We start from the raw sequence: 27,604 nt of genomic DNA, 5'->3' as shown, positions 1-27,604 counted from the left end.
TGTGATTCTAATCTAGCAGGGTATCAGGTGTTCTTTGCAATTCTGAGCAAACACATACTAATCTGCTTGTCATATGCACCAATGGTTTCAACATTTTTTGGTAAACTCATATCTGCCAAATATTAGAGATGTTTCACTACCATTTTGGATAGATTTTACATAATTAATGGAAGTTTGCTAAGCTATGCACTGGACACTCTGCTTAGGTATTAAAGGAGAGAAAACTGGACCAGATAAGTGGAAACCCAAGTCATGCTATACATAAAACAATATTTCAACAGTATATATATATATATATATATATATATATATATATATATAAATATATATATGTGTTATGCTGGTAAATATACTGTTTGTTTGTTTTTTAATGTTTTGTTGTATTGCCAGCCACATCATTAGAATGGGTCATGAAACAAAAAGGGGTTTTCGCACCAAAACACTAAGAGAATACTGGTGATTGCTTTAAGGATGAATGGCATGGTTGTGAAAGCGACAAAGTGCAAGCATAGTTTTGAATGATTTACTTGCAGTAGGAGTGGTTAGCTTGTTACCTTGTACCTTAAAGCAGTAGATGAAATTTACAACTACACTAAAACAGAACCTGCTCACAGAAGACCTCTGATCCAAAATGGATACTACTGGGAAAGTAAGAATCGTTCATTTGCTTTATAATAAAATGAGAAAAAAAAACTCAACAGGCATTGGACTGGTGATTATATGATTTAGTCTGTGCATGAAAAGTGTGCTAATGATTAAATGATTTGTTTCCTATAGCTGTCATTGTAGTTCTTGTTTTGTTTTAAAATGTCAGACTCTAGTAAAAATGTTTAAAATCTGATTGGTTGCTAATATATTTTTACACTTTTTCTACATTGCTGGGAATCTGTAGCATTTAAGGAATACCAGGACAAATAAGGAAATTTATCTGGTTAAATATTGATAGTGCATAAAATTAGCTGAACTTTAAATGTAAACAGATAAGCACATTTTAATTCCCTTACAAATATAATGTGTTGTATTAGTTATAATTAGGGATGAGCAAGCAAAATTTTAATTTCAATCTCGCGGCGAATCTGGCCTTTCCCGCTTACAGAACATGTAAGCGAGAATGGCCTTGTGATTCGCCACAAGGTCGTGTTCTCGCCCAACTCAGATGTTCTCTCAATGGAGATTTTCCATTGAGAGTTCATCTGGAGTTCGCCTGCAGTCACAGTTGATTGCAGGCACCACAGGTTCCTACGCTCCCTGGTCTGTACTTATCAATGATAGGACAGCCCAGTGACCGTGGGAACTGAACTAAGATATACAGCAGTATTACCTTTGTGATTTACTCAATATTTCTGAAGCCACAAGATTCTGATTGATTGTTCTGTGAAAACATGAGAAATCCTGTGGATATCAGGTTTTCTTTGCAATTCTGAGCAAACACATATTGATCTGCTTGTCATATGCACCAATGGTTTCAACATTTTTTGGTAAACTCATATCTGACAAATATTAGAGATGTTTCATTACCATTTTGGATAGATTTTACATCATTAATGGAAGCTTGCTTAACTATGCACTAGACACTCTGCTTAGTTATTTAAGGGGAGAAAACTGGACTGTCTGGTTCTAAACCAGATAAGTGGAAACCGAAGTCATGCTATACATAAAGTAATATTTCAGCAGTATATATATATCAAATGATCTCTCAGTGGAGAATCTCCATTTGGAGTTCATCTGGAGTTCGCCTGCAGTCACAGCTGATTGGAGGCACCTCCGTGTCTCAGATATACTTGTGTGCCTCCAATCAACTGTGACCGCAGGTATCACGCGCCCCAGGCTGTACTATCGATGATCAGTACAGCCAAGGGAGTGTGAGAACCTGCACTTCAATAGAACTTGCAAAACCGGTTTGCCGAAATTTCGCAGACCCATCGGAAGTTTGAGGAAATTTTAGCGAGAATTTCAGAGGCATTCTCGCTCATCCCTACATATAATTTCCTAACAATAGTAACCCACAACACCCAAACAGAATCTATTTTGTATGGGTTAGCTTAAGTAGAGAGAGTTATGATTGGTTGGTTTACTGCACTTTTTTCGATAAAGGATGGTTTGTCCTGCGGGCACTTTTACTGAGATCTCATGATGTTGTAGATAGAAATCATGTTATACCTTTTTAGATGCATACATGCTGAAAAGCAGTGCAAATAGTAAATGAAATGGTGCAATAATTCTTTGTTGTCTTGGTTTTCTACATATTTAGTAGGCCAGAAATAGGACAAATGTAGGTCTACTTTATAAGATAACATTGTATTACCAAGAAAGAAAATGGTCCTTATTTCTGGAATTTCGCAATACAGTGACCTTGGCTAACGAGTGGCCCTGTTAAGGATTTTTTCGGCTAACATATTTTTTTTTTCACTGTTTATGGGACTTGACTAACGAATATGGACTTGGCTAACAAATGTAAAAAAAAAGAAAAAAAGGCTTCCCTGCTGCTTGTGTGAGGGACGGAGGATTGATGGGGGGAGGGGGGTGGTTTGCTTGACTTGCAGAAGAAAACCTTTGCTAAACACAGCTGAGGTGGTGGGCAATTTTAAGGACTGAGCTCTTCTGCAACCGTTTGTAACCCTTTATTGACCAAGACAAACTCTGCAGTTCTTTTTGCATATCAAAATAACGGCCTGCTTCAGAAGTTAATGAATGTCTAGGCTCCATACAGTTTTGTTTTTTTTGCTTTGTTTTTTTGTTTTGTTTGTGCTAAATTCACAGTGAGGATTTTGTACAGTAACTGACACCACGCTGGCTTATATTATGTTGAGACAAACATCTGTCCTAATTGTGGGCATCATCCAGAACAAAATAAATTATTTTCAATAGAAACCTATGGAAAATCACGTTTCGGCTAATAAATGTGATTCCGGAACTAATTATCTTTCTTAGCTGAGATATCACTATATACAGAAAGGCCTGGACATCTTTAGGAGACAGCACAGATCCTGCTTCGGTACTTTGTACCCAAAACCAGGACATTGTCATTATTTTTTCAACATATAATATTATTACGATGAACCTTCTTGCCAAGAATGACTGTGTGGTGGTGTGCTCTGTATGGATGCCAAAAAAGGTATTCATGGTAAAGAGGCATGAGGTAAAGTAATTATCTCTCCCTTTCTTTGTGAATGTTACTCTGGGTACGAAACCCCCACTGCTAGAGAAGGGTTACATAGAGAAAAATCTTCTATTAATCATACAATTTTTATTGCCCAGTTTCCTTCCCTCTGTTCCCATAGTAGGTGCATCAGTCTAAAACTCCCTACAGTAGTCATATTACATATGAATACAGTTATTTATACATATGCATTGACAATAAATATGAAATTACTCTAAGCCTTTGGAAATAATCCTTGTTTGTGGATCATTAATCTTTGCAGTTTTTTTTGCTAAACATACTAAAATAAAATAAGGTGTGATTTATTTTATACTTGGGGCACCCCAGGAGATGGCATTGTTTTAATATTAAAGAGTTTGTTACACACATTACGCAAGGACACGTGTCATCTAATGGCGGCCAACTACCATGATCAAAAGAGAAGATTTAAAGCGTAAGTAAACTAAAAATTAAAAAAATCACACTTACCCTTACTTCCGCAGGTCCCAAGTTCATGCTGGTGAAGTCCTCAATCAGGTCCCTTGCTGTCCTAGAGTTCTCCTTCATCCTGTGCCAGGCACTGTCATCTTCAGCCTTCTTCGTTCCTCTTCTGGCTACATCACCCGATCTCACACTACACAGACCTGAGACCTGGTGATGTAGCCTGCTGTAAAGTGGAAAAAAAGGTTGACGATTTTTCTGTGCATGCGTGAGATCTGGATTTCTTTCCCCTCAGTTTAGGAAAATGCCCCTTCTGCTGATGCCCGAGATCATTCATGTGCACAAGGAGTACCCTGGTGCCTCCCAGAATGCATGATGTAGGTATTCCAGGAGGCTGTGCGCCCCCATTCAGTCTTGATCACCGTGGCAATCAAGGCAGAATGGGATGGGCTTCACGTTTTTTTTTTTAAAAAAAGGGTGTTGCAGTTAAAAATAAAAGAATAATACCTTAAACAATACATAACAATGTATACATAATGAACATATCATTATAATCCAATCTATTAGGAATAGGTCCAGGCCTCTGATCTCCCAAAGACTGGATCAGGTATTGGGATGGTAATAAGCGTTCCGTGTCAAGATCTGGAGTACACGTGAGTCTACATACTACTTATCTTATATGACTGATTAGGAGGGGCTGAGCTATGATGGATCTTTCAGTGAGGACTTCCCCACCGAATGACGTAGTGCACTCCAATGTTTGAGTTTGCGGAGTTGCACACTGTAATTTTCCGAATAAATATTCTGATTAAAATCGGATTTCTGAAAATTTAGATTTTCAGTAAAAAAACATGTATAACGCTCTCATGTTTTTGAAGTTACCAAGATTTTTAAACAGACTATAAAAATGTGTGTAATGTAGAGCAGTAAATAAAGCAAGATTGTGCAGAATGGTTTAGGGATCTCATGGCAACCATGTTTATCAAAATGTAGCTTACATCTACTTTTTCTAATCTCCTTTTACATCTTTATATTCCCATGTATTAAAGTACAGATATGTATTTCGTATGAAATGATTAACCAACTGAAGATCAAAGTCTATAGAAAATCTAAAACTTAGGACAATCTTTTAGTTCCAATGTTAAATATGCAGTAGGGTAATGGTGACAAAATATTTGCAGTCTAATCTAGAATGGAAGGAGGACTAGAAGGTTGATTATCATTTTGCTTTTACTTTGACTTTAAATAAAGTAGTACATTTTTAATTCTGTGTTACATACTTATTGTCTTTTGTAAATATGATTAGAAAAAATCCATGTACTCAATTATTTACCATTGCATTAAGATGAAACAACTCTGAAAATGATTGTTATTAGTGATGAGCAAGAATGCCTCTCACATTCTCAAGAAAATTTCCCCGAACTTCCCATGGGTCTGCGAAATTTCGGCGAACCCATTTTGCGAATTCCATTGGAGTGCTGGTTCCCACACTCCCTCGGCTCTACTTATTATTGATAAGTACAGCCAAGGGAGCATGGCAACCTGTGGTCACAGATGATTGGAGGCACGTGAGTGTCTCCAATCAGCTGTGACTTCCGGCGAACTCCAGATGATCTCTCAATGGAGACTCTCTATTGAGAGATCATCTGAGTTTGGCGGGAACACAACCTCGTGGGGAATCACAAGACCGTTCTCGCTTACATTTTCTGTAAGCAAGAAAGGCAGATTTCCTGCGAGATTGAAATTAAACATGATTTCGAATGTTATAAACATTATAACCTTCCTATTTTATGTAACTTTATACTACAGTAACATTGAAATACTTTTAGGTTATAAGTAACTGCACTTATGAAACTCAGCTATGAATCAGATGCATGTTATGGGTTAATATGCCTTGTGTTAAGGCAGTCCAATTTTTTTAATGGGCTTTCAATAGACCGTAAGGGACCAGAAATGTACATGCAGCAATTATTGTTACAACATGGTGTACCTGGAAGTGCATTGCCTTGCACTGGGATGCAGTGTAAGGCATGTTTATTTCCAGAATTGCACAGCATTTTACTCATATATTTAGGTTAACCGTTTCACTTGCAAAACTTCTCTTTTCTTCTATTCTTGAACTTGTTTCACTCAAACACCTTACTGCTACTATTTTATAAGTATTCAGTTAATAATGGTGTCAAACCATAATAGGAGCAACACCCCTTGGCACAGGTATGGATCTGTGTCATAAAGTGGTTACAAGAAAATAGGTAGCAATACCAGAAGGTTTTATTAACTTTAATAGGTCAACAACTACAACATCTATTGCACCAGTAAACATGTGTGGCCAGCTACTACTAGTTTACCTTGATTGCAGTAAATCTCAATATTCAAATTATAGGTTATTATAGATTTTTGACACCCAAGATTATCATTCATAATAATCTCTGAAAAACAATTTAGATGAACATTCTTCATCAGTATAACTGTTGCTACTTATCACAGCAACTCTGTCACAATTTTAAAACTGAAGATCCTTGCAAAGCAAGCATTAGTTATAGTCCCATCACCATGCCACCAAACTTTGACGCTGTAAAGGAATAATTGTAATAAAAATTCTATTCATTTTTCTAGATAAGGCTAATTATGCTTTAATATTCACTTGTCTGAGCTCATTGAATTTAAATAATTATATTTATAATTCAATGGGAGAAGAAAGAAGAGAGCCATATTCAAATACAGTTAACTTATAATGTAGTATTGCTACAGTTTACAGATTACTTTATATATTTTATAAAAATTGTCCATTGTTTCAAATGAGTAGCATGTCTCGTTCTCGACACATTTCGCCCTATTGGGCTTCCTCAAGGGGTTGAGAGACCTTTGGAATTAAGAGAGCCCCTGATGATAATACTGAAATGGTTTGGACGATCTAAACAAAAGGAAATGTTATAAGGGGAGTACAAATAATTGATCTGTGATTAGGCTATCATTATAATTCGATGTCATTTCTTTACATTTGCGCCGCCTATTGGAAGGAGATGGCTTATCTAAAGTGTCAGGTGTTGTTATTACTGGATGTCAAATACCTATTTTGATTGAGGGGTTCCTGGTAAGTACCTTTAGATTATGTCTACAGAATATTGAAGGGAGAGATATATATATAATTTCTTTCAATGAGATGCAATTATAATGACTTTGGTTTGTAGGCTTACTTAATATAATGGTAATGAAATACTTACTGTAGCCTTACAATTGATGTTAGTTAATATGCTCCAGTTGGGAATTTACGGGGTTATCATTCAATCTGTAATATATGTATGTTATAGTGAATTAGATACAAATACTGTGAGCCTGATTAATCAAGCCAAATCGAAAGCTCGCTCGCGCGCGCTCATTCGCTGTCTGGAATCAGACGCCTATAAACTATCAACCAAGTTTCTCGGCAGTTATGAACTGAAATGATCGCTCGCTCCGAACTGTGCATATCTGTGAGCTTGACACTGGCGAGCTTGCATTAAAAGGTTCCCCTAAAAAATAATTCTTGCTAATGCACACATCCTTCACTTAGACCTAAATAAAACTGTTTGAGCTGTTCAAATGTTTCAAACATTTATGATAGCTGAGAAATAAGCATATTTGTAAGTTACCTAATATTTTCAGGTTTAGATACAGTTTCAAAACTGATTTTAGCTCTTTACATAGGCGCCTATCCAATCACATACGATACCAGACCTGAGGATCCACCTGGTGATAAATTCCAGCGAGCTCTGGCGGGCGATACACATATATATCTAATTATTATAAATACATGTATAGATATCTATGATAAATATATCTGAAAAGTCACAGAGGCCCATAGCCATGGGAATGTAGGCACAGGGCCTACATTATGGGGGGTGGGAGGCCTAGCCCAAGGGTGGTAAAGGCTTTTAAAATGTAGTAAGGCGTGAGGGGGCTGTGCTAGTGTGGAGCGGGGGGTAGGAGGGAATTAGGAATAGGATGAGTTAAAAGGGGCTGGACGGAAGTGAGAGGCCCTCTTTTGGAAGAAAAAGTTTCTGTTAGGACACAGGTAGGGAGAGGGAATTTCAGGGCCTCTTAGCCCAGCTTATGAGGCAGAGTCTTCAGCGGGTGAAGCCTGGCTGCATGCCAGAGTAGCTGGGTGTGGGAGGGGGGTGGATTTTGTGAATCTCCTGCCTCAGGTTAGCAGGGTTGCAGCCTCAGAGGCACAGGCCTTTGGTTTGCCTGGGGAGCCTGATTCCCTTTTTTTTCGGGAGACTCAGGGAATACCTGGGAGCCCCTTAAGGGCTCCTTCTAGCTAGCAGCTGGGTTAAGGGAGTCTCAGGCAGGGAGTAGTCTAATCCCCTGTCCGTTGCTAAGCTTTGGGATAGGGGCTGCAGCTGTCAGGGTGGGCAGCCCCTGATCCCCTGGGAGAGAGGCCTGCAGGCCTGATAAATTGTGGGCCCCCTCTGGCTGGCTGCGTTGCACGCGGGGGCTGTGGCCGACAGGGGGCGCAGCCCCTGATCTTCTGTAAGCAGGCCTGGGTTGTGTAGGCCTCACCTATCTATTGTCTACTGGGACAGTGCGTGCAGGATCCGGAGGACCGGAAGTGACGTCACAGGTGACACGGCCAGGTCCCTAGTACTCGGAGCTCCCCTTTAGGTAGGTGAGCTCCTTTACATTATGCTGAGCCGGGTACCAGAAGTGGTACAGGGTCCCAGGGACCAGCTGGCAAGCCTCAGAAGAACAGGGCTGCCAGGTAAGTGTTTGGTGGCCTGGGGGGAGGGGTGGGGGGAGGGTGTATGTTGATAAGGTTAGGGGGAGGATGGAGTTTAGAACAACATGGGAAAGGAGCGGGGTTTGGTTGGTGTCAGGCAGGGCAACCTGGTGGGTGGGGTTCCTTTGAGTGGGAGGGGGCAGGTGTGGTGGAGAGTGCTGCGGGGCTTGTAGGTTTTTAGGAGGTTGTGGGCTATTTTTTAAGGTGTGGGGGTCACAGACAATGGGGGTGGTGGAAGGGAAGGTTGGAAGTGGGGATCTTGAAGTCCAGAGGGAGAAAACTGGGGGGAGTGGGGGGGTTAGGGGAGTGCGATGCAGCTACTGTTAGGTCAAATAGATCTGGAGGGATTGTGTGTGGGGACGTTTGCTAGATTACCTTTGGAGCTATTAAATTTTGATAAGAGTTCAGAGATTTGTCGGGGGGGGGGGGTGCTGATCAGCAGGTGGGTAGAACCGTGTGAAGCATAGAGGTTGTTAACTTGGAGGAGGGTTTAGGTTCAGGTAGGAGGGTGCAGGTGCAGTGGGGCACACAGGCCTGTAGTTTTTTCTTTTTTTAAGTAAGGTGGTGGTGGAGGAGGTAAAAACTGGTAAAAAGGGGAATGGCGCTTGGAAGGCAAATTGGGGTCAAGACAAGGCCATGGTGTCCGTACTGGCGGATGATATGCTATATTTCTCCCTGGTGTCAGTACTGAGGACAGTATATACTATTACTCACTGGTTTCAGTACTGTGGGATGGTATACTCCATTTCTTCCTGGTTTCAGTACTGGGAACGGTATACATTGTTTCTCCTAGGTGTCAGTGCGGCACGATGGAATTTGCTATTACTATCTGGTTTCAGTACTGTGGGATGGTATACTCCATTTATCACAGGTGTCAGTGCTGGGAAATGGTATTTACTAGTTCTTCTGGGTGTTAGTGTTGGGGGGTTGTATACACTATTTGGCCCTGGTGTCAGTACAGTGGGATGGTATTTGCTATTACTCCTGGGTGTTGTTTTGTTTGTTAGCCTAATCTATATGGCTACATTTGATACTTTGCTTACCATTTAACACAATAGCACAATTTGATTTTTCAACTTTGAATGTTTCAATGTGGATTTTGCAGTTAGGAAGTCAATGTTAATTCAATGGTTTTGTGTTTGTGGTCATATTGTTTCATTCCTGCAAATTTTTCCTGCATAAATATTTTCTAATCGAAACATTTTTTATACTCATGATATCTACTAGAACCCTGTTCAGACATATTTCTGTAAGTTACAGGTCTACAATTTAAAAAAAAAAAAAAAATTCATGAAAAACAGTGTACCGCTTTTGGTACAGAAATCTAGACATCAGTGTAATGCCCAGATGGTTAATGAGCAAAATTTAGTTGAGCAACAACACAACATCTGTTCATTTCTAAGAGTCTAGGAGTTATTGTGGTTTGATGTTGTGCTTGGCAACCTGGACTTCCTTCCATCACCATCAGGTGTGTTAGAATGAGTATGCAACTCAGCTGGACATCTAATTGACAACCTGTTTGGACAACAAATGGAAGTGTGTTTTTACAATAGTGCTAAGATCAGGCAGCACAGCACAATGACAACAAACATATAACACTACTAAAAATGAATAAAGGAGTTGTGTGGCAGCAAATCAACATGAGTGCAAATGTCTGAATAAGAAAATTAAAAAAAAACAAAAGAAATAAAAACCATGACAATTTATTCATAAAAGGAATATGTACATAATACATTCAAATACCAATATGTGACAATGTGACTTTGAGAATGGGACAAAGGCAAACAGGGGGGTCAAGTAGCAGTTTGCAGTGGAAACCATGCAGACATTTGTACTGAATGTTTGTGGAAAAAAATGATAAAACATTTCTGAAGAATTGCTAAACAACAGAAACTGTCAATACAAACCAGGCACAAAAACATTGCCACAAAATATGAAACTAACAATAATGAGGATTCCAAAGTCACATCAATGCATAACATCCAAGCAAACTTACTTAATTAATCACTTCGCCACAAACCAGTCCAGTTAAATAGTAATAATGAAAATGCATATGTATTTATATGCATTCAAATGCATTTTGACATACACAAGTGAAATCACTAAATGTTCCTTGATACATGTATTATAACATCTTTGGTAACAATCCTTTTTCAAATATTTGATTTCTAAAAAGCCAAACTATGGTAGAATGAAATTTGAATCAGATCACAAATGCTTGGTGACAATTTTTTATATTCATATTATATAATATATTCATGTGATGACATATAATAAACAATAATTAGTATGTTTACAGCTTGATCTAAATTAGTTTGAAGTGTTGCAAAGCACTTTGAAGTCAAAAAGTATCCAAAAGAAGATGAAGCACTAAAAATTCAAATTGAACTGTAATGGACTGTAGATGCGCACAGAACAGAGAGCAGATGTGTGCTAATTAATTGACCTCATCATTGACTGAACTTAACAGATCCTGAATTGCGCAGCAGCAAACTAATCAGCTGCAAACTAATCGCCTTAATTGGCGATTGGTTAATTGGTAATTCCCCATTGCTCATTTGTCAAGGCAGGAATCTGGCTGACAAGTGAAGGCGAGTTTACCAGCATTTGGCTCTGGCTCCGAATCCTGCTCACGGAAATACGCCTCGTATATCGGCGCGTACATACGCCCAGCGACCTTATTCGCACTTGCTTGATAAATAAGGGCCAATGTGTTCTACAGGCAATATTAAAAGTAACCACTAGAGAGCACACCTACACCGTTTTTCATTATAACTGACGTTAGACCTGTCATTTATTCTTCAATTCGTGTAAATGTAGAACACTGAAAAAGAAGTTATATTATATATTATTGTTATTGATGTCCATTGTTCCAATTGCAAAAAACATGAAATGATCTGAATAATATTTATACCACATTTTTGGATAAATTTCACATAGATTTAACATAGAATAAGTAATTGTATTAATTGTAATAATTGTATTTATTTATAATTGTAATTGTATGTATATTTATATTTTCCAGGTTATTAAATGTAGGGCTGCTATATTGTGGGAACCACACAAACCCCTTAGCATTGAAGAAATTGAAGTTGCTCCACCGAAAGCTCATGAAGTTCGAATAAAGGTAAAAAAGTTTTTCATTGTAGTCTGAAATTTTAGATTTGTAAGTATTTAAACAGGTTTGTATGGTTTGTATTTGGTGTTCAGATTTTTAAATAGTCAGCTTTACAAATAAAAATGTCTTATGAATCTTAGGTTATATAACCATTGGAGGCCCTAGGACTATTGTAAAATAATGAGGCTGTAGTTGTCCGTAAAAAAAATCCCTAATTCATAAAAAATGTAAGAGTGAAGTGGTGCTTTAGTATTTCTTATCACAGTATTTGCTCCTAATTATGGTAAAGGGTATTAGTTTCAATAATGGCAATTTACAAATGATAATTCTACTGATGTCTATGTTATTTAGCTTTACAACCAGTATACTCAAGCTAGCATACTCACACCTCTGGAACATTTTTGTTACAAAGCTGATATGACCCTTACTAATCAATATATTGTAAAACACACAGCTGAGCTCTTCTTGTTATTGGGAAAAGAACAGGAAAATAGAGAAAGGAAATAAAAAATAAATATGTAGTACCACTAAAGAACCATAATTAATTCTACAACCATTAAACATGACACTACTACTACCTAATGGTAGAACTACTTATCAAAGTATAATATGTCTGAGAATGGTTGTTGTACCTTTGTCTAAATAAACAGCTTGCTAACAACATCCAGCTTCAGTTTCAGCTTCTTTTGGTGTTATTTAAATGTTAGTTTTAAAATCTCATTTACATCCAATTGCATGATTGGGATAATTATTTGAGTTTCAATCATGGAGTTGGTCAAGAGATCACTTTATCTCCAGCTTTGATTAAAATTTTGTGTTCATGAACATGAGACTTTTGAAACATTAGCATAACACCTGTAACCTTAATGGGTATCGGGATGCAGAACTCAGCATGTTTTAAAATCACCAACAAAGCCAACAAATATTCTTTTTTTTTAGGAGCATGTGCTTTTTTGCCAAAGATATTGAGTTGCTTCAGATCAGGCATCTTCCTATTACATAGTTCAAGGTTTTCCAGAACTTTATTTTTACTGCATAGCTGTTTTTTTATTTTATAAGGACCACATAAATCTCATCGAATCAGTCCAGGGGTAGCAGTCTTTGCTGATATTACTTTTAGATAAATGTTTCCCTGTTTTTTTTTTCATGTAACTGGTACACAACATTATTTTACTTAATTTTTATACAACCAGCATGCAATTACTAGGCCTAAGGTGACCACTTCAACTGACCTAAGGCCGAAATGCCCCTGCTACTACCACGTATTTTTTTCAACTTCACACTTTAATATAGTACAATAATTTGAGATTTCTTTCTGTGCACTTATCTATAGGTTGGCTTAATGTGAACATTTGAATACACTTCCCTTCTACCCTATGTTATCAGCAGCATCGACAGTCCATGACAGATTACTCTATTGTGTCGGATTAGCTTCTGAAAAACAAATGAACACTGTTAATTGCCATCCTAAATGCCTATATCTTATGCACTTTCTGTCCTCTTCTTTTTTGTTGATTGCTGTAACACTGAGCTGTATCTGTAACCTCAGCAGTGTTCAGTAATTTGGCTGGAGCTAGGCCCATACCTTGGAAATTTGTTGCAGATATGACTTTTACCCGCCAAGACATTGGTCACATGGTTGAGCCTTTCTTGTTTTACTGGAAAACAACAGTGACGCAGAAACATTAAATTACATTATAACCAGTGTCCTACAAAAGTGAATACAGCATACAAGAGCTAAACATAATGCTACCACACAATGGCAAAGCAGCTAGTCATAATATAACATTTAACATTTTGTTGTTTTTTTTTGTATATAGATCATAGCTACTGGAATCTGTCGATCAGATGATCATGTGATAGAAGGACATGTGAAAAAAATAAAATATCCAATTATTTTAGGCCATGAAGGTGCTGGAATAGTTGAAAGTATTGGCGAAGGAGTAACTACAGTTAAACCAGGTAGGCACATTTTTTTCAAAGGAAGGTTTACCTGTATAATATGTAGGGTTATATTTATTATAAAGATCTTGTGAGTCTGTGCCCAGAGAAGCCAGTTATTGTACCAACTTAGAATATGCAATTATAATTTCTACTTTCTAGCCCTGCTTGACCACTTCATGACACCAGGTAAATCCAGCAGCAGAATTGGAAAGGGAGAGTAGAAATCTCTAAGATAAAGGATAATCCCCTTTAAGAGTGATGCCTCCTTAATGGGTGTCTCTATTAAAAGATTCCATATTCTATTCTAAAATGCATATGTTGTGTTTTTCCATTGCCCCCTAAAACCTGTAAGTTTATTTTGTTGTAAATGTATGTATCCGGCTCCCTTTACCTCTTCTATTATGCAGCTGGTATATAAAGGTAATTGGAGTTGGGAAGCTAACCAGATCTTTTTTTGATAGAAATTACATTTTAAAAGCAAAATGGGTGTATTTTTAGCTGCAGAATTTGTAAATATGCCATTTGTTTTAGGTGACAAAGTAATACCACTGATTATCCCTCAGTGTGGAGAATGCAGAGGCTGCCATGACCCTTATGGTAATATTTGTCATAGAATGGAGTAAGTTTATTTTTCTCGTAATCTCAGTCAGTCTGTTTTCTATTTAGAAATTATGTAAACTATTTGAACTACTATACTGTATGATACTGTGGCTTTTGCAAATCCATCAATTCATTTGTGAATAGATGAGTCACATTTAAAGGACTATTGTCTTTGTAAAAAATATTATTGTTAATCTCATAAACCCCCTGATCATCCCCTTGTTCATGTGGATTCCCAGTGAGGCCAGAGTGCATGTTTGTTTAAAAATAGGTAAAAGACCTATGTATCCTTACCCTAAAGACATGCTGGCTGTATCTTTAGATGTATACCTATGAACTTTTTTTTTCATATAATTGGTTTTATCAACATCATGTTACCCTGTACTACAGTTAAAAATTTGGCAGCTTTAAAAATGTCTTTTTAAATATGGCTTTTCAGTAACTGGAAAAGTTTGTAGCATGGACTGAAAAAAAGTCAGAATCAATGAAGAATCACATTTTTACCATGACACTTCATTTCGAGCTTGAAAGTCAAATGTTCAAATCATATCATCTTTTTTTGCAGTCTTGGAAAAGGAAGTGGTCTATTGTCTGACAACACCAGCAGATATACCTGCAAGGGCCAAGTGATTTATAATTTTTTCGGCACCAGCACCTTTACGGAGTACACTGTGGTGGAGGAAATGAGTGTGGTTAAGATAAATGATGATGTACAATTGGATATAGCTTGTTTGATTGGCTGTGGATTTTCAACTGGCTATGGCTCTGCTGTTAATGTGGCTAAGGCAAGTGTCCATTCTAATTTTAACCAGTCACAATGTATTCTTTTACATACCAGGTAGATATGATACATAGCTTTGTATTATATAGACTGTATATCTATACTTGACAGTATCCCCCAGCTAAGCCAAAGCGCAATCTTGTAAAATTCTGACTTGGAATTGGTAAAACTGCTTGGCTGTAGTTTCTTGCAATCATTTGCAGTGTCTATGACATGCAAAAAGCTTGCAAAATAGTATCTCTGAATTCTTAAAAAAAAAAATTGTTTTAGAATATATCATCCTGATGTGGCAAATAAAGATGGCTGAAGATCATCCAGAACCGGAAGAATAGAATAAAGATGGCAGCGTCCAGTGCAGGAATGCGGACAGGTGAGTTGGCGGGTTTTAGTTCTGCTTTATGTAGGTTTTAAATAAGATATCTATTCAATGAGGTATATTATATTTTATTAAGGAGAAAGAGTTTGTAGCTGTATGTCACATTGTATTTGAAGTATATGCACTTCATATGCAATACATTTAAAGTGTGTATACTTACAACCTCTTCTGTTTTTAAAAATTGTAGCTTGTTGAACAAGGACTCTCCACCTTTTGTTTGCACAAGTCCCTGTCAAATAGGTTCATTATGAATTTATGTTTGGTTTTCTTGTAAACCCACTTAGGCCACAGTCTGGGATCAGCTTATAATAACCAAAGGGGATAGCTGATAGTGACATAGAGGTGCTGCATAGGATGTAGGATCTGGAAAATAACATAGGAATACTGCATATGAAATATGCCGGCTTTTGCCTGTAGTGGGTGGTACGTGGAATGGTAGGGAGGGGAGCCTGACCACCTATTGCATTTTGATGTTGCCAAAGCACAGGAAAGGAGTAGGCATAGGAAGAGTTGAGTCCAGGGGTATACTAAGTAAGCAGTCTATGGACATTATCAGATCGGAGTCAGTTATGCTCTCCTATGTCTATGTCAATGACATGATATGACATGGAGCAATTGTTACTGTGATTCACCTTTTCTGAGCAGAGTGTAAAGTTTTTTTTCCTCTTCCAAGGAGCTTAAGTCTAGGATAAATTCCAGCGCTCCTTTTCTGCTATTTTGCCCCAGAGAATTACCTTAACCCCTGCTTTATAGTCCTTTCCTATAAAAGTCCTACACCCACCATATTGGATCTAAGTATTCACTGGCAGGATGTGTGCTATTCTACATGAAAGGATACTAATGCAAGTGATTGACATAACCATGCTAGTGGTTGTAAATACATCTTCTGGTCTAATATCATTTTTCTTCTCTTTCTTTTTCTTTTCTTTCACATGGCCATACTAAATCTTGCAATGAGCTCCATTATCTCACTATTATAGCATAAATGGTTAAATGAACTTGATGAGACTAACTTTTTTTTATTCTGTGCAGGTTACTCCAGGGTCAACCTGTGCTGTGTTTGGGTTAGGTGGCATTGGACTCTCTGCAATAATTGGATGTAAGGTTGCCGGAGCTGCCAGAATCATTGGAATTGATGTAAACAGTGATAAGTTTGCAAAAGCCAAAGAATTAGGAGCTACTGAATGTATCAATCCAAAGGACTGTGAAGATCCCATCTTTGATGTGCTGCTAAAGCTAACCAATGGTGGAGTTAATTATGCTTTTGAGTGCATTGGAAATACTGATATTATGGTGAGTACCATTGTGAGTTTTTAATTTCATCCTTAACAAGGGGTGGAGGCATTTTCCCTTTTTTACCCATCTAAAAATCATTTCAAGACAAAGTTTTAGATTTAATAGTGTAATTATTTATTTTATGCATGGACCAAAAAACAAGTTAAAACATTCTGCACATCTCAATACATTCACATCCTTCTTTACTTTGTCGCTTTAAATGCCGCAAGAAACATATCTGAATTGATCTGTCAAACTTCCAATGAGCTTGTTGCTTCTTGTTAGAGTTGAAAACACACCATCTTTGCCACTTTGAAATTCCAATCAATAGTAATCAGGCAGCAGACTGGCTCAGAGGTTAGCACTCTGGTCTTTGTAGTGCTGGTTCCCAGATTTGAATATAGCACACGATCTGCATGGAGTTTACATGTTCTCCCCCTGGTTTATGTGGGTTTCCTCGCACATTCTAAAACATGCAGTTAGGTTAATTGGCTTCTCCCCAAAATTGACCTTAGACTGTATTAAAGACATATGCCTTTGGTAGGGACATTAGAATGTGAGCCCCTTGAGGGACAGCTAGTGACATGACCATGGACTTTGTACAGCACTTCATAATATGGTGGCACTATAAAAATACTGTGTAATAATAATAATAGCCCTTTCCAATTCCCAAGGCACAGGGAGAGGAGGATATGTTCTGTAGTTCCAACACATTTCATGTACTGTGGTGAAAACACTGCTCTTCATAGATAAATGCAAAAAGAATGAAGGTTACCTGAGGACATAAAGTGTGTTACTGTGTTACCAGGTGAAAATCCTTGATAATAATATTCAAAAAATGAATGTAACCTAGTTGATTGAGTGGTCTGAAAACACTGAAGTGTTCACACAAATATAACTTCCATTGTTTTTAAAATTCAACCTTTTAAAGTGCTAACAAAATGTACAGTATTAATCAACAAGGCACTTCATGTAAGACACTGTCAGTGTGGGAAAATTTTAATTATTCTTTAATATTTGAATCTGGCATCCCAGAAAGCAATCTAGATACTAAATAGTAAAAGATGAATTGGTATGGAAATCATTTGTTCCCAGCTGTGTTTATTTGAAATGCAAAACGAAGGAAAGCAAACTTTAAACAAAGCAACAATAGTCAGGATATTATTTAATCTTGTGATCCTGCCCTGTAGGCAGCGTTGCTTAATAATACCAGGGTTATGTAAGGACATTTGTATTGTTAGACAAATCTACCTTCCTCTATGTAGAATCCTACACCTACAATTATGTTCTAAGCTTCCATTAGGCAGTATTAATTGATGTAAAACTTTCATTTCCAAAATACAACATTTACTAGTGACCACATATGTTCGATGTGTTAGATAATGATACTGTAAATCTTATTAGATGTGTCAATAATTAAACAAACCGGACTTCTCTGCAGCTGTCAAGTCAAATAATTTCACTCAGTCCTCTACCTAAACTTGTAACCTAAACTATTAGTCTTGTAGCAAGATGATTTAGGACTTACTTTTACGCATATATTTATTTGTACTGGCTCTTAGATGTGACCTTTATGGTTGTCCACATTACTACAAACTCATAGGAAAAACTGATTATACAAATTATAGACATATGAGGCCAACACTTTGTTACTTTAAATGAAAACACAGACTAGTTCTTTCCTGCCACTGCATTTGTGTTGGGCTAAAGGCAGGATTGTATCAGTGCAATCTTGTTCATTGTAGAGCCATACCTATAGGATGATGAACCTGGAAATGGCCACACTTTGCACTACAGAATCCTACCACAGTGACAGGAGAGGCTACACATTCATCCTCATCTTCTCCCCAATGTACCGTACTGTGTAATATGTTAGTGCACTATAAATAAAGGTAATAATAATGAATGGACACAGCAATAGGAATACATTGTAGGTAACAACTAGCCAGTCAACTTTGTTTTATGTGTCTATGTTTATTTCAAATACCTAGTCACCCCAGAGTGATTTGGAGACTGCTATGAGCTAAAGTGTTAAATGGCAGTTAAGTATCTTTTCTTTTTTATAATTTGCCCCTATGTTCACAAAAATGCATTCTGGGGAATCTTTATTGCAAGAAGTTAAAATGGTAACGTTGGCACACTAAATTTAGCGGTTGCATTTTTTTCTGGGTGGGACTATAAGGGTGCACCATTACAGCTCCTGGTCAAGGATGCAAAGTATATCTTTTTTTTTACAATCTACATAAAGTCAGAGTTGTAAACATTAAAGCTCTTTTGCAGGTGACTAGTTTTTTTTTTCTTGTTGTAAGCATACCATTGTAGAAGGTAAACTCCTAATATGCAGTTCATATTTCTCCACTTTTCTCTATTCTTCAATTCCAGAAGATGTTGGGTTTCCATCCTTTTCTAAATATCCAGTGTGGAATGAGACAGTAAAAAATCTAAAAGTGCATTCAATTAATTCCACAATGTTTAATATTGTTTTATTGAAAAGAGACCATCTATTTAGATGTGCTATGATTTTGATGTCTTTGGAATTACAAATCTGTTGACCATCATTGGTCAAACACCTATTTCTTACTTAAGTTATGGGAGTACTATACATGGATTGGTGGTAAGGATTTATTGCTTGTTTAGCCTAAGGGATGTTAAATATGGATGAATAAGGATATAAACAAATCTTTTTCAACTTCCTTTGGATGTTCCAGGTGGTGTCCTCCTGCACAATCCACAACTACTGGTCTTGCATTGTTCAGGATGGCATCCTGGAGCTACGAGCAGTCAGGCAGCAAAGGATAGGACTTTTCAGGTACCAGTAACATGCAAGGGAGGAAGCCTACAGGAGGGATGAATATGTCAATTTTTAAACCTTATTGATCATCACCTAAATAAAATGATCAGTTAACCTTTGCAGTGGAGAGGAGGTCAGCTGCAAGGATAAAGATCTTTGTTTAAAGTTCAGCTTTAAAATCCATTACAGCTGAATGTAATGTAATAATCTGACATATAACATTAAGGTATTTTTATTGTTTAAGATTTCTGCAATTCTGTCCACGTATGCTGGCTCTGGTACCACGGTTCTTATTGGAGTATCAACTGAAAAAATCTCATTTGATCCCATGATGCTTCTAACTGGACGCACATTAAAAGGAGCTTTATTTGGAGGTAATGGAAATCTAATTTATTTTATATTTCTTTTATGTGGTTTTAAGGGCATTCAATGTGTCTGTTATAATTGTAAGCAGAAGAGTTATTCTTAGAAAATGTTGAAAAAGTAAATATGACCGAGAGCTGTTTTAAAATGTATAGGAATATGTCTTAAATGTAGGAATGTCTTAAATGTATAGGAATATATATTTTTTTAGGTTTTGGTATGAATGCAGATAGGTTAGAAGCTTCAAGAGGGATTTATTGTTATCCTTATCCCCACTAATTTTATTGGTGAATGTCACTGAGACATTCATATATTTTAAAGGGGAATTGCCCTTGAAGGCCATGCCTAAACATAAATAACCACTTCTAGGTTTTAAAACACTCCTATAATTACAAAGTGTTGAATAGTGTCAATAAAAAGTTATTGGATTCTGAAAATATCCAACAATTTACCTTTTCTTGGTACAAAATAAAGGTAACGGACACTAGAAAGGTACTCTGGTGTAATGAACAGATACAGTAAACAAATGTGATTATATCATGTTAGAATAGTAAATTATTTACAGACATTGTTCTATTTATTTTTATATGTATTTTTATTTATTTTACCTTCCTTAGGTTTTAAGAGCAAGGATTGTGTTCCTCAACTTGTATCAGATTTAATATCAGAAAAGTTCAAATTGGATGCTTTGATAACTCACAGATTGCCTTTTACTGAAGTAAACAAAGGATTTGAGCTTTTGCATAAAGGTGAAAGGTATGTTGTTATTGTTACAGATAAAACAGCAATCTGTTGAATATGGTAAAAAGAAAATTGTGTAGTTCAGTGTTTTATTGCTGTGAGTGAATTTCACATTTTTTATATGCAGGATATTGGCTGTAAATGCCTAAAAATAGAAGCAAAATCGAGTGATCTTACATATAATACTATATAAATATATCCTCATTAGGATATTATAAAAAAATTTAAAGTGTAATCATGGGAAGAAAAATGCATTTACATATACAAACAAACATACAGTATATATATTTATTTTTACTAACAAAGTATTTTATTTACACTGGTCTATTAAACCATCTTACCTTTTTTGAGAGATTAGTTCTACTGTAATATTGTGAACTGGTATGTGGATATACAGTGGCCTGCAGAACTCTAACTTGCCATGCAATTTCTGCAATGATCATTGCTCTCGTAATTAAACTATAATAATTGGTAAGCATAGTAAAAAAAAAAGTAGGATGATGTAACAGTAGTTGCAGCACAATGCTCCAAATTTTTATGCTTGATTTCAGCTACATGCAACTGCATGTGCAATGGTCAGGGAATTTATAATGGGACAATCATAAGGACAAAAAAATGTGTGTGTAAATCCAGCCTTCAACATATTCTTTTATTACATTTCAAGGGTCATAGAGCAGTTTCAGAACATATTTACTGTAGGGAAAACATCCAGTTACATATGTTTAAATGGTAGGGATTGATTTAAAATCAAAGAATATTTAATAATTTACTTCTTTCTAAATAGACCCTAAAGTGTTAATAAACCCTGTGTTATTACAGAAAATCTGTAATGAGATGAATATGTAAGATGCCTATTCTCGCCACCTTTTGCAAATATAAGTTGGCTTACAGTAATGTCAATTTTTAAACCTTATTGATCATCACCTAAATAAAATGATCAGTTAACCTTTGCAGTGGAGAGGAGGTCAGCTGCAAGGATAAAGATCTTTGTTTAAAGTTCAGCTTTAAAATCCATTACAGCTGAATGTAATGTAATAATCTGACATATAACATTAAGGTATTTTTATTGTTTAAGATTTCTGCAATTCTGTCCACGTATGCTGGCTCTGGTACCACGGTTCTTATTGGAGTATCAACTGAAAAAATCTCATTTGATCCCATGATGCTTCTAACTGGACGCACATTAAAAGGAGCTTTATTTGGAGGTAATGGAAATCTAATTTATTTTATATTTCTTTTATGTGGTTTTAAGGGCATTCAATGTGTCTGTTATAATTGTAAGCAGAAGAGTTATTCTTAGAAAATGTTGAAAAAGTAAATATGACCGAGAGCTGTTTTAAAATGTATAGGAATATGTCTTAAATGTAGGAATGTCTTAAATGTATAGGAATATATATTTTTTTAGGTTTTGGTATGAATGCAGATAGGTTAGAAGCTTCAAGAGGGATTTATTGTTATCCTTATCCCCACTAATTTTATTGGTGAATGTCACTGAGACATTCATATATTTTAAAGGGGAATTGCCCTTGAAGGCCATGCCTAAACATAAATAACCACTTCTAGGTTTTAAAACACTCCTATAATTACAAAGTGTTGAATAGTGTCAATAAAAAGTTATTGGATTCTGAAAATATCCAACAATTTACCTTTTCTTGGTACAAAATAAAGGTAACGGACACTAGAAAGGTACTCTGGTGTAATGAACAGATACAGTAAACAAATGTGATTATATCATGTTAGAATAGTAAATTATTTACAGACATTGTTCTATTTATTTTTATATGTATTTTTATTTATTTTACCTTCCTTAGGTTTTAAGAGCAAGGATTGTGTTCCTCAACTTGTATCAGATTTAATATCAGAAAAGTTCAAATTGGATGCTTTGATAACTCACAGATTGCCTTTTACTGAAGTAAACAAAGGATTTGAGCTTTTGCATAAAGGTGAAAGGTATGTTGTTATTGTTACAGATAAAACAGCAATCTGTTGAATATGGTAAAAAGAAAATTGTGTAGTTCAGTGTTTTATTGCTGTGAGTGAATTTCACATTTTTTATATGCAGGATATTGGCTGTAAATGCCTAAAAATAGAAGCAAAATCGAGTGATCTTACATATAATACTATATAAATATATCCTCATTAGGATATTATAAAAAAATTTAAAGTGTAATCATGGGAAGAAAAATGCATTTACATATACAAACAAACATACAGTATATATATTTATTTTTACTAACAAAGTATTTTATTTACACTGGTCTATTAAACCATCTTACCTTTTTTGAGAGATTAGTTCTACTGTAATATTGTGAACTGGTATGTGGATATACAGTGGCCTGCAGAACTCTAACTTGCCATGCAATTTCTGCAATGATCATTGCTCTCGTAATTAAACTATAATAATTGGTAAGCATAGTAAAAAAAAAAGTAGGATGATGTAACAGTAGTTGCAGCACAATGCTCCAAATTTTTATGCTTGATTTCAGCTACATGCAACTGCATGTGCAATGGTCAGGGAATTTATAATGGGACAATCATAAGGACAAAAAAATGTGTGTGTAAATCCAGCCTTCAACATATTCTTTTATTACATTTCAAGGGTCATAGAGCAGTTTCAGAACATATTTACTGTAGGGAAAACATCCAGCTACATATGTTTAAATGGTAGGGATTGATTTAAAATCAAAGAATATTTAATAATTTACTTCTTTCTAAATAGACCCTAAAGTGTTAATAAACCCTGTGTTATTACAGAAAATCTGTAATGAGATGAATATGTAAGATGCCTATTCTCGCCACCTTTTGCAAATATAAGTTGGCTTACAGTAATATCTTTCTTGTTTACCGGAACCAGTGTGTGCAGATTTGGCATTGTGACTTTACTTGCTGCATATTTGTTAACATTCAATGTTGTATGTAAAGTACTAAAGTCACAGACAGCCAGGCGGCTAGGAAATTACAAAAAAGGTCAGCCACCATAAATCTTTTAGTACAGGTTTCCTTAAACGTACCTATCAAGACCAATATGAAAGTTATCATTGTTTTTATTATTGTTATTGGAGTTGCTGATTCTGGGGCTTTATTCAATTTCTGTCCTCACTATTTAGATTAAGTATTGACCTGGAAAAAGTATGCACATACAGGCCGTCCAATGCGTGATATGCGTTTGCTTTTTAGCATTAAGGTATTGATGATGGTCCTGGAGCCTGCATTTTTAAGAATAGTTCAACCATTATATCTTTCATAGCTTTCCAGATCTAGGTTTCTTTCCACACATTTAGCAGGTTGTTACCTTAGAATTATACTGAAATACATATCAGAAAAGCTGTTTGAACTTGCTGAATGCTGGCTTTTCTTTTCAATAATAATCCATTGGCACCAAGAACATAATCCTAGTAATATTGTTTTATAGCAGTTGCAGGACTTCAAATTTCTTCAGACACATCTCTGTGTGTGGAATCTCTCTTCACTCTTAAGAACTTAATACCTTATCATACGCCCTTTAATTACACTAGTCATCCTGTGCCAATACAACCAAGCTGTTTGTTATTTGGAACCAAAAATGAATCACTGGAAAATATTCCAGCTGAAACAGGATCGCCATCCACCTTAAATGACTTCTGAACTTCAAAATACAAGTACGTGTGAAAACAAGGATGATGGGTATGGGGACTGACAATTCCAAAAATGAAAAAAAAAATCAATTAATACGTTTGCATTTAGAGTGTAAGAGTAAACTCTCACATCGAAATGTCTTTTTTGGTTCTCTTCAGGTCTAAAAAAAATATAACATTAAAGGGTCTAATTATTTTCCCTGGTAGCGAATCTAACATTGAAACATGGACCTGGAAGATTTTCCACCGGGGAATGTTTTAGTTAATGTGTTTTTTAAATAGACCCCTAAAAGTGTTTTCTTATATCAGTTTGAGATATATATATATATATATAGATATATACACACTATTTTGCACTGGAATCTCAAGTAGGGTTATTAGTTCTGCCAAGTTCTTATCTGTAAACTAGTGAACACCCCCCTTGTGTTCTGAGCAGCTGTTCTATAGTACATATAAGAGTGAGTAGCCTAGATTAGTAGTGCTATTCTTGGGTAGATTCAGTACAGTTTACTGAGCATTGTCACCCTAAAGCTACGTACACACTTCCAATTATTATCGTCGGAAAACGAACGACGAACGTTCCTGCACGATATACACGAACGATCGTATAGCACCGATCCTGCACATAGAGGTAACGACACGATCGTTCATAGATATTGTACACACAATAGATACGATCGTTTAAGCGATAGAGGAACTATGTGCACGACAGGAAAGTGAACGGACGTTCGTTCATCACGCATGCTCTGAACATGGACGATCAACGAACGACCGTACACACGAACGATGTCCAATGATCAACGTCCAATCCGATCCGCCGGTCCGGTCGTTCGTTTCCAGCGACTTTCCTCGTTCGTCGGCGTCGTTGGTTACTTTTTTACGAACGATTTTTTGCCCAATCGATCGTTCGTCGTTCGATTGGAACGATAAAAATTGGAAGTGTGTACGCACCTTAAGACAGGAAGTATGGTATAAGCAGAGTCAGCATGTAAGAATAAAGGCTAAATGTGTGGCATGAATGTCTTTTTAGCCAGCATTCTCTTCTGTGCATCATTGGGTCCTAAATCATCTATCAATCTTTGTATGCACTATGCTAAACGTGGGTTTTTAGGTAAATTAACTGAAGAATGCCTAAATAGAAAGTGTAACATGTAACAGTGTACCTATACAAAAATATAAGATTGTTTCTGACAAGGATTTGATAATTCTTTTAATTGTTTAAATACAGGCTTCTATTTTTTTAACAGAGGAGGATGCAGCGGGGCACCTCATACCCATCCTACTTTCTCTATATAATAGAACAGCATGATCAATACATTTGTTAATTCCTAATAAACCAGGGTGGGAGTTTCCACTGACCATTGGTGAGAGTAGTAAATAGCCAGTCAGTCCACCTTTTCTGCCCGGTAACAGAAGATTAAAACTATTAACAGAAGTGCACATTAACTTTCACTATTTTGAAAAACAGATACTTCTGTCTTCTGAACGATGAAAGAAAAGTCTTAAGTTTACTTTATTATTAAGTTGGGATGAAGTAAAAGAACAAATCTTTTGTTCAAAAGCATTCAAAGCTATGGCTATCATCCTCCTAAACATGTTTAAAGCTAAATGAAATATTTGAGTTGCTTATTTGGTGTGAAATGGTCTTACACTGTTTTTTTGTTTTTTGTTTTTGCAGCATTCGCACAGTCCTCCATTTCTGATTTAAGACACAAATCTTTTTAACATTAAATATTAAACGTGGAAAATGTTGATTTCCTGATATCATCAACAGATTAAACTTTGGTAAAGACTGAAAGCTCTTTATGGGGTGCTCTTATTTTAGAAAGTACTAATATCTCCTAAAAAATAATGAAGATAATGTTAATCTCCTTAGCTATTTACAAATGCCTACACCTTGTCAGACCATGTTACTACCCCAAAACTCCTATACAAGCTCTAATAGCTCTGACTCCACGAACTAAATTCATGTTGTAGGATGGTGACTTGATGCCAATGGATCAGAATGATTACTAGTGACCAAATATTTTCTGCATGAGGAAGACTTGAAAGCATGAATACCCTGAATGAAAGGTTCTTTTTGCAGCAGATAATGTTTTTTTTCTGAGGCAGTTGTGTTTGTCATGCAAAAATGCCTTTATTGTGAAATTGCTATGACAAAAATATGAATGTTGACTTTTTCTAATAATGTTCCTAGGGCACTTTTTCGGGTTCTGGCCTCAGTACTAGTTAGTTAATGATATGCCAGAGAAATATGCTGAACTTCTATTCCCCCCCACTTTCCTGAGTTTGTGTGCAAACATGTTGGCAAATACAGGCAACTCCCATATATCTAATTTCTGCATATATGCAAAAAAATTATCTCCTGTACCAATAATATATCTAATAAACGAAGTGGGAATATACTTAACTTTCCAGCAGTCCTTGTCTTGAAATACTGCTGGTTTGCTGCTTTCTGACCACTGCAACTTCTGGGTGTGTGGATTACTTGCTTTCTTACCATACATTGTAGCTTCTCTTGTCCCTTTATACTGTACTACAGGATGCACAAGCTGATTACAAAAAACACTTTATTCAATGAGGAGAATAGGTATTCTACCTATCCAACCATTTAAATAGTTGCAGCTGCTGGGGAGCAGTGAGCAGCAAACTTTCAAGACATGAGCCTATGAAAATGGAAAGGATTTATTTATTTAATTTAAACTTAGTTACATACACAATAATGTTTGTCTGTACAGCTGTCCCACAGACGTTGTTCATCAATCTGCTTGCCGTATCAACAAACATCGGAGCAGGGATGACCACTGTACTTTTTTTGGATGACTTGCTCAGTCTATCCACTCCCGTCTCCAAAGAACAGAAAATCACTTATTTGTTCTCCTGTTACTGGAAACGAACACAAAATATTGTTTCCAGGGACAAAAATCTAATGTGTTCTAATTAATGTTAGTGTTTATATCATGTTTGATACTTAATTTTGAATGCCAGGAGGCCAAACTCCCCTTATGTATTTTGTTCAGTCACGTTGCTGAGATCACACTCTGTCTCCCAGTGTATAATGGTGTGAAGATAACAGAAGGCTATAGTTGTTTACTAGTGGGCTTGGTAATATTGACACTGGTATGCATGCTTAGGAGTTAGTTAGTTGGGAGTTGGCAAGATGACCAATAAGCTAGATTCTTCAGCTTTAAAATCAAGCACATCAACGTATTTGGGATAAATATTAACGTAAATACTGGATTTTCATAAATAAGACTTCATATATTTATGACTGAATATTCAGCTTGAATTGATGATTTGCCAATAAATAACCAAGTAGTGAGAAGTAGTGAGAAGGATGGGTAAGGACTGAAAAAAATAAATAATGTTTTATTACTGAGATTTCCCATTTGAAAAACCATAAATAAGCATATTTTAAACAGCTTTTGGTGTTTTTGTAAGATAACCTTAACTAAGCTTGTTCATTATTCCAATAATGTATTTTACATTTGGCGTTTTTTATAATCATCTCTTTAAACGGAAATAATGAGTTTATATATTTTTGCTTGTGGTGATGTTGATTAAATATGTAGTACTGAGTTTTAATAAATGTGTGTAGTATCTATGTCAAGTAAAAAATATTCAAATATTTTATTTATGACATTTTGCTTTAAATACATAAA

At 36.1% G+C, this 27,604-nt stretch overlaps 1 protein-coding gene and 1 long non-coding RNA gene across 3 annotated transcripts in view; one reads left to right on the top strand and one right to left on the bottom strand.

Annotated features, from left to right (window-relative positions):
- Positions 1 to 27,604, bottom strand: part of LOC140326746 (uncharacterized) — a 298,797-nt gene that overhangs the window by 170,324 nt on the left and 100,869 nt on the right. The gene's annotated exons all lie outside the window — the stretch shown is intronic.
- Positions 577 to 27,570, top strand: LOC140326738 (alcohol dehydrogenase 1-like). Of its 2 annotated transcripts, XM_072405608.1 has the most exons (9): positions 577 to 649; positions 11,365 to 11,466; positions 13,278 to 13,419; positions 13,933 to 14,020; positions 14,567 to 14,786; positions 16,191 to 16,451; positions 19,469 to 19,598; positions 20,205 to 20,343; positions 25,621 to 27,570. In XM_072405608.1, the coding sequence occupies exons 1-9, from the start codon at positions 632 to 634 to the stop codon at positions 25,643 to 25,645; spliced, it is 1,125 nt and encodes a 374-aa protein (XP_072261709.1). In that variant the 5' UTR covers positions 577 to 631; the 3' UTR covers positions 25,646 to 27,570. The 2 variants fall into 2 exon arrangements, with proteins under 2 accessions (XP_072261709.1, XP_072261708.1); XM_072405607.1 differs by lacking the exon at positions 25,621 to 27,570 and having other exon boundaries at positions 20,205 to 21,138.

The sequence above is a fragment of the Pyxicephalus adspersus genome, chromosome 3, assembly GCF_032062135.1.
Source record: "Pyxicephalus adspersus chromosome 3, UCB_Pads_2.0, whole genome shotgun sequence".
NCBI classification, from domain to species: Eukaryota; Metazoa; Chordata; class Amphibia; order Anura; family Pyxicephalidae; genus Pyxicephalus; species Pyxicephalus adspersus.
This window is presented reverse-complemented; position numbering and strand designations above follow the sequence as displayed.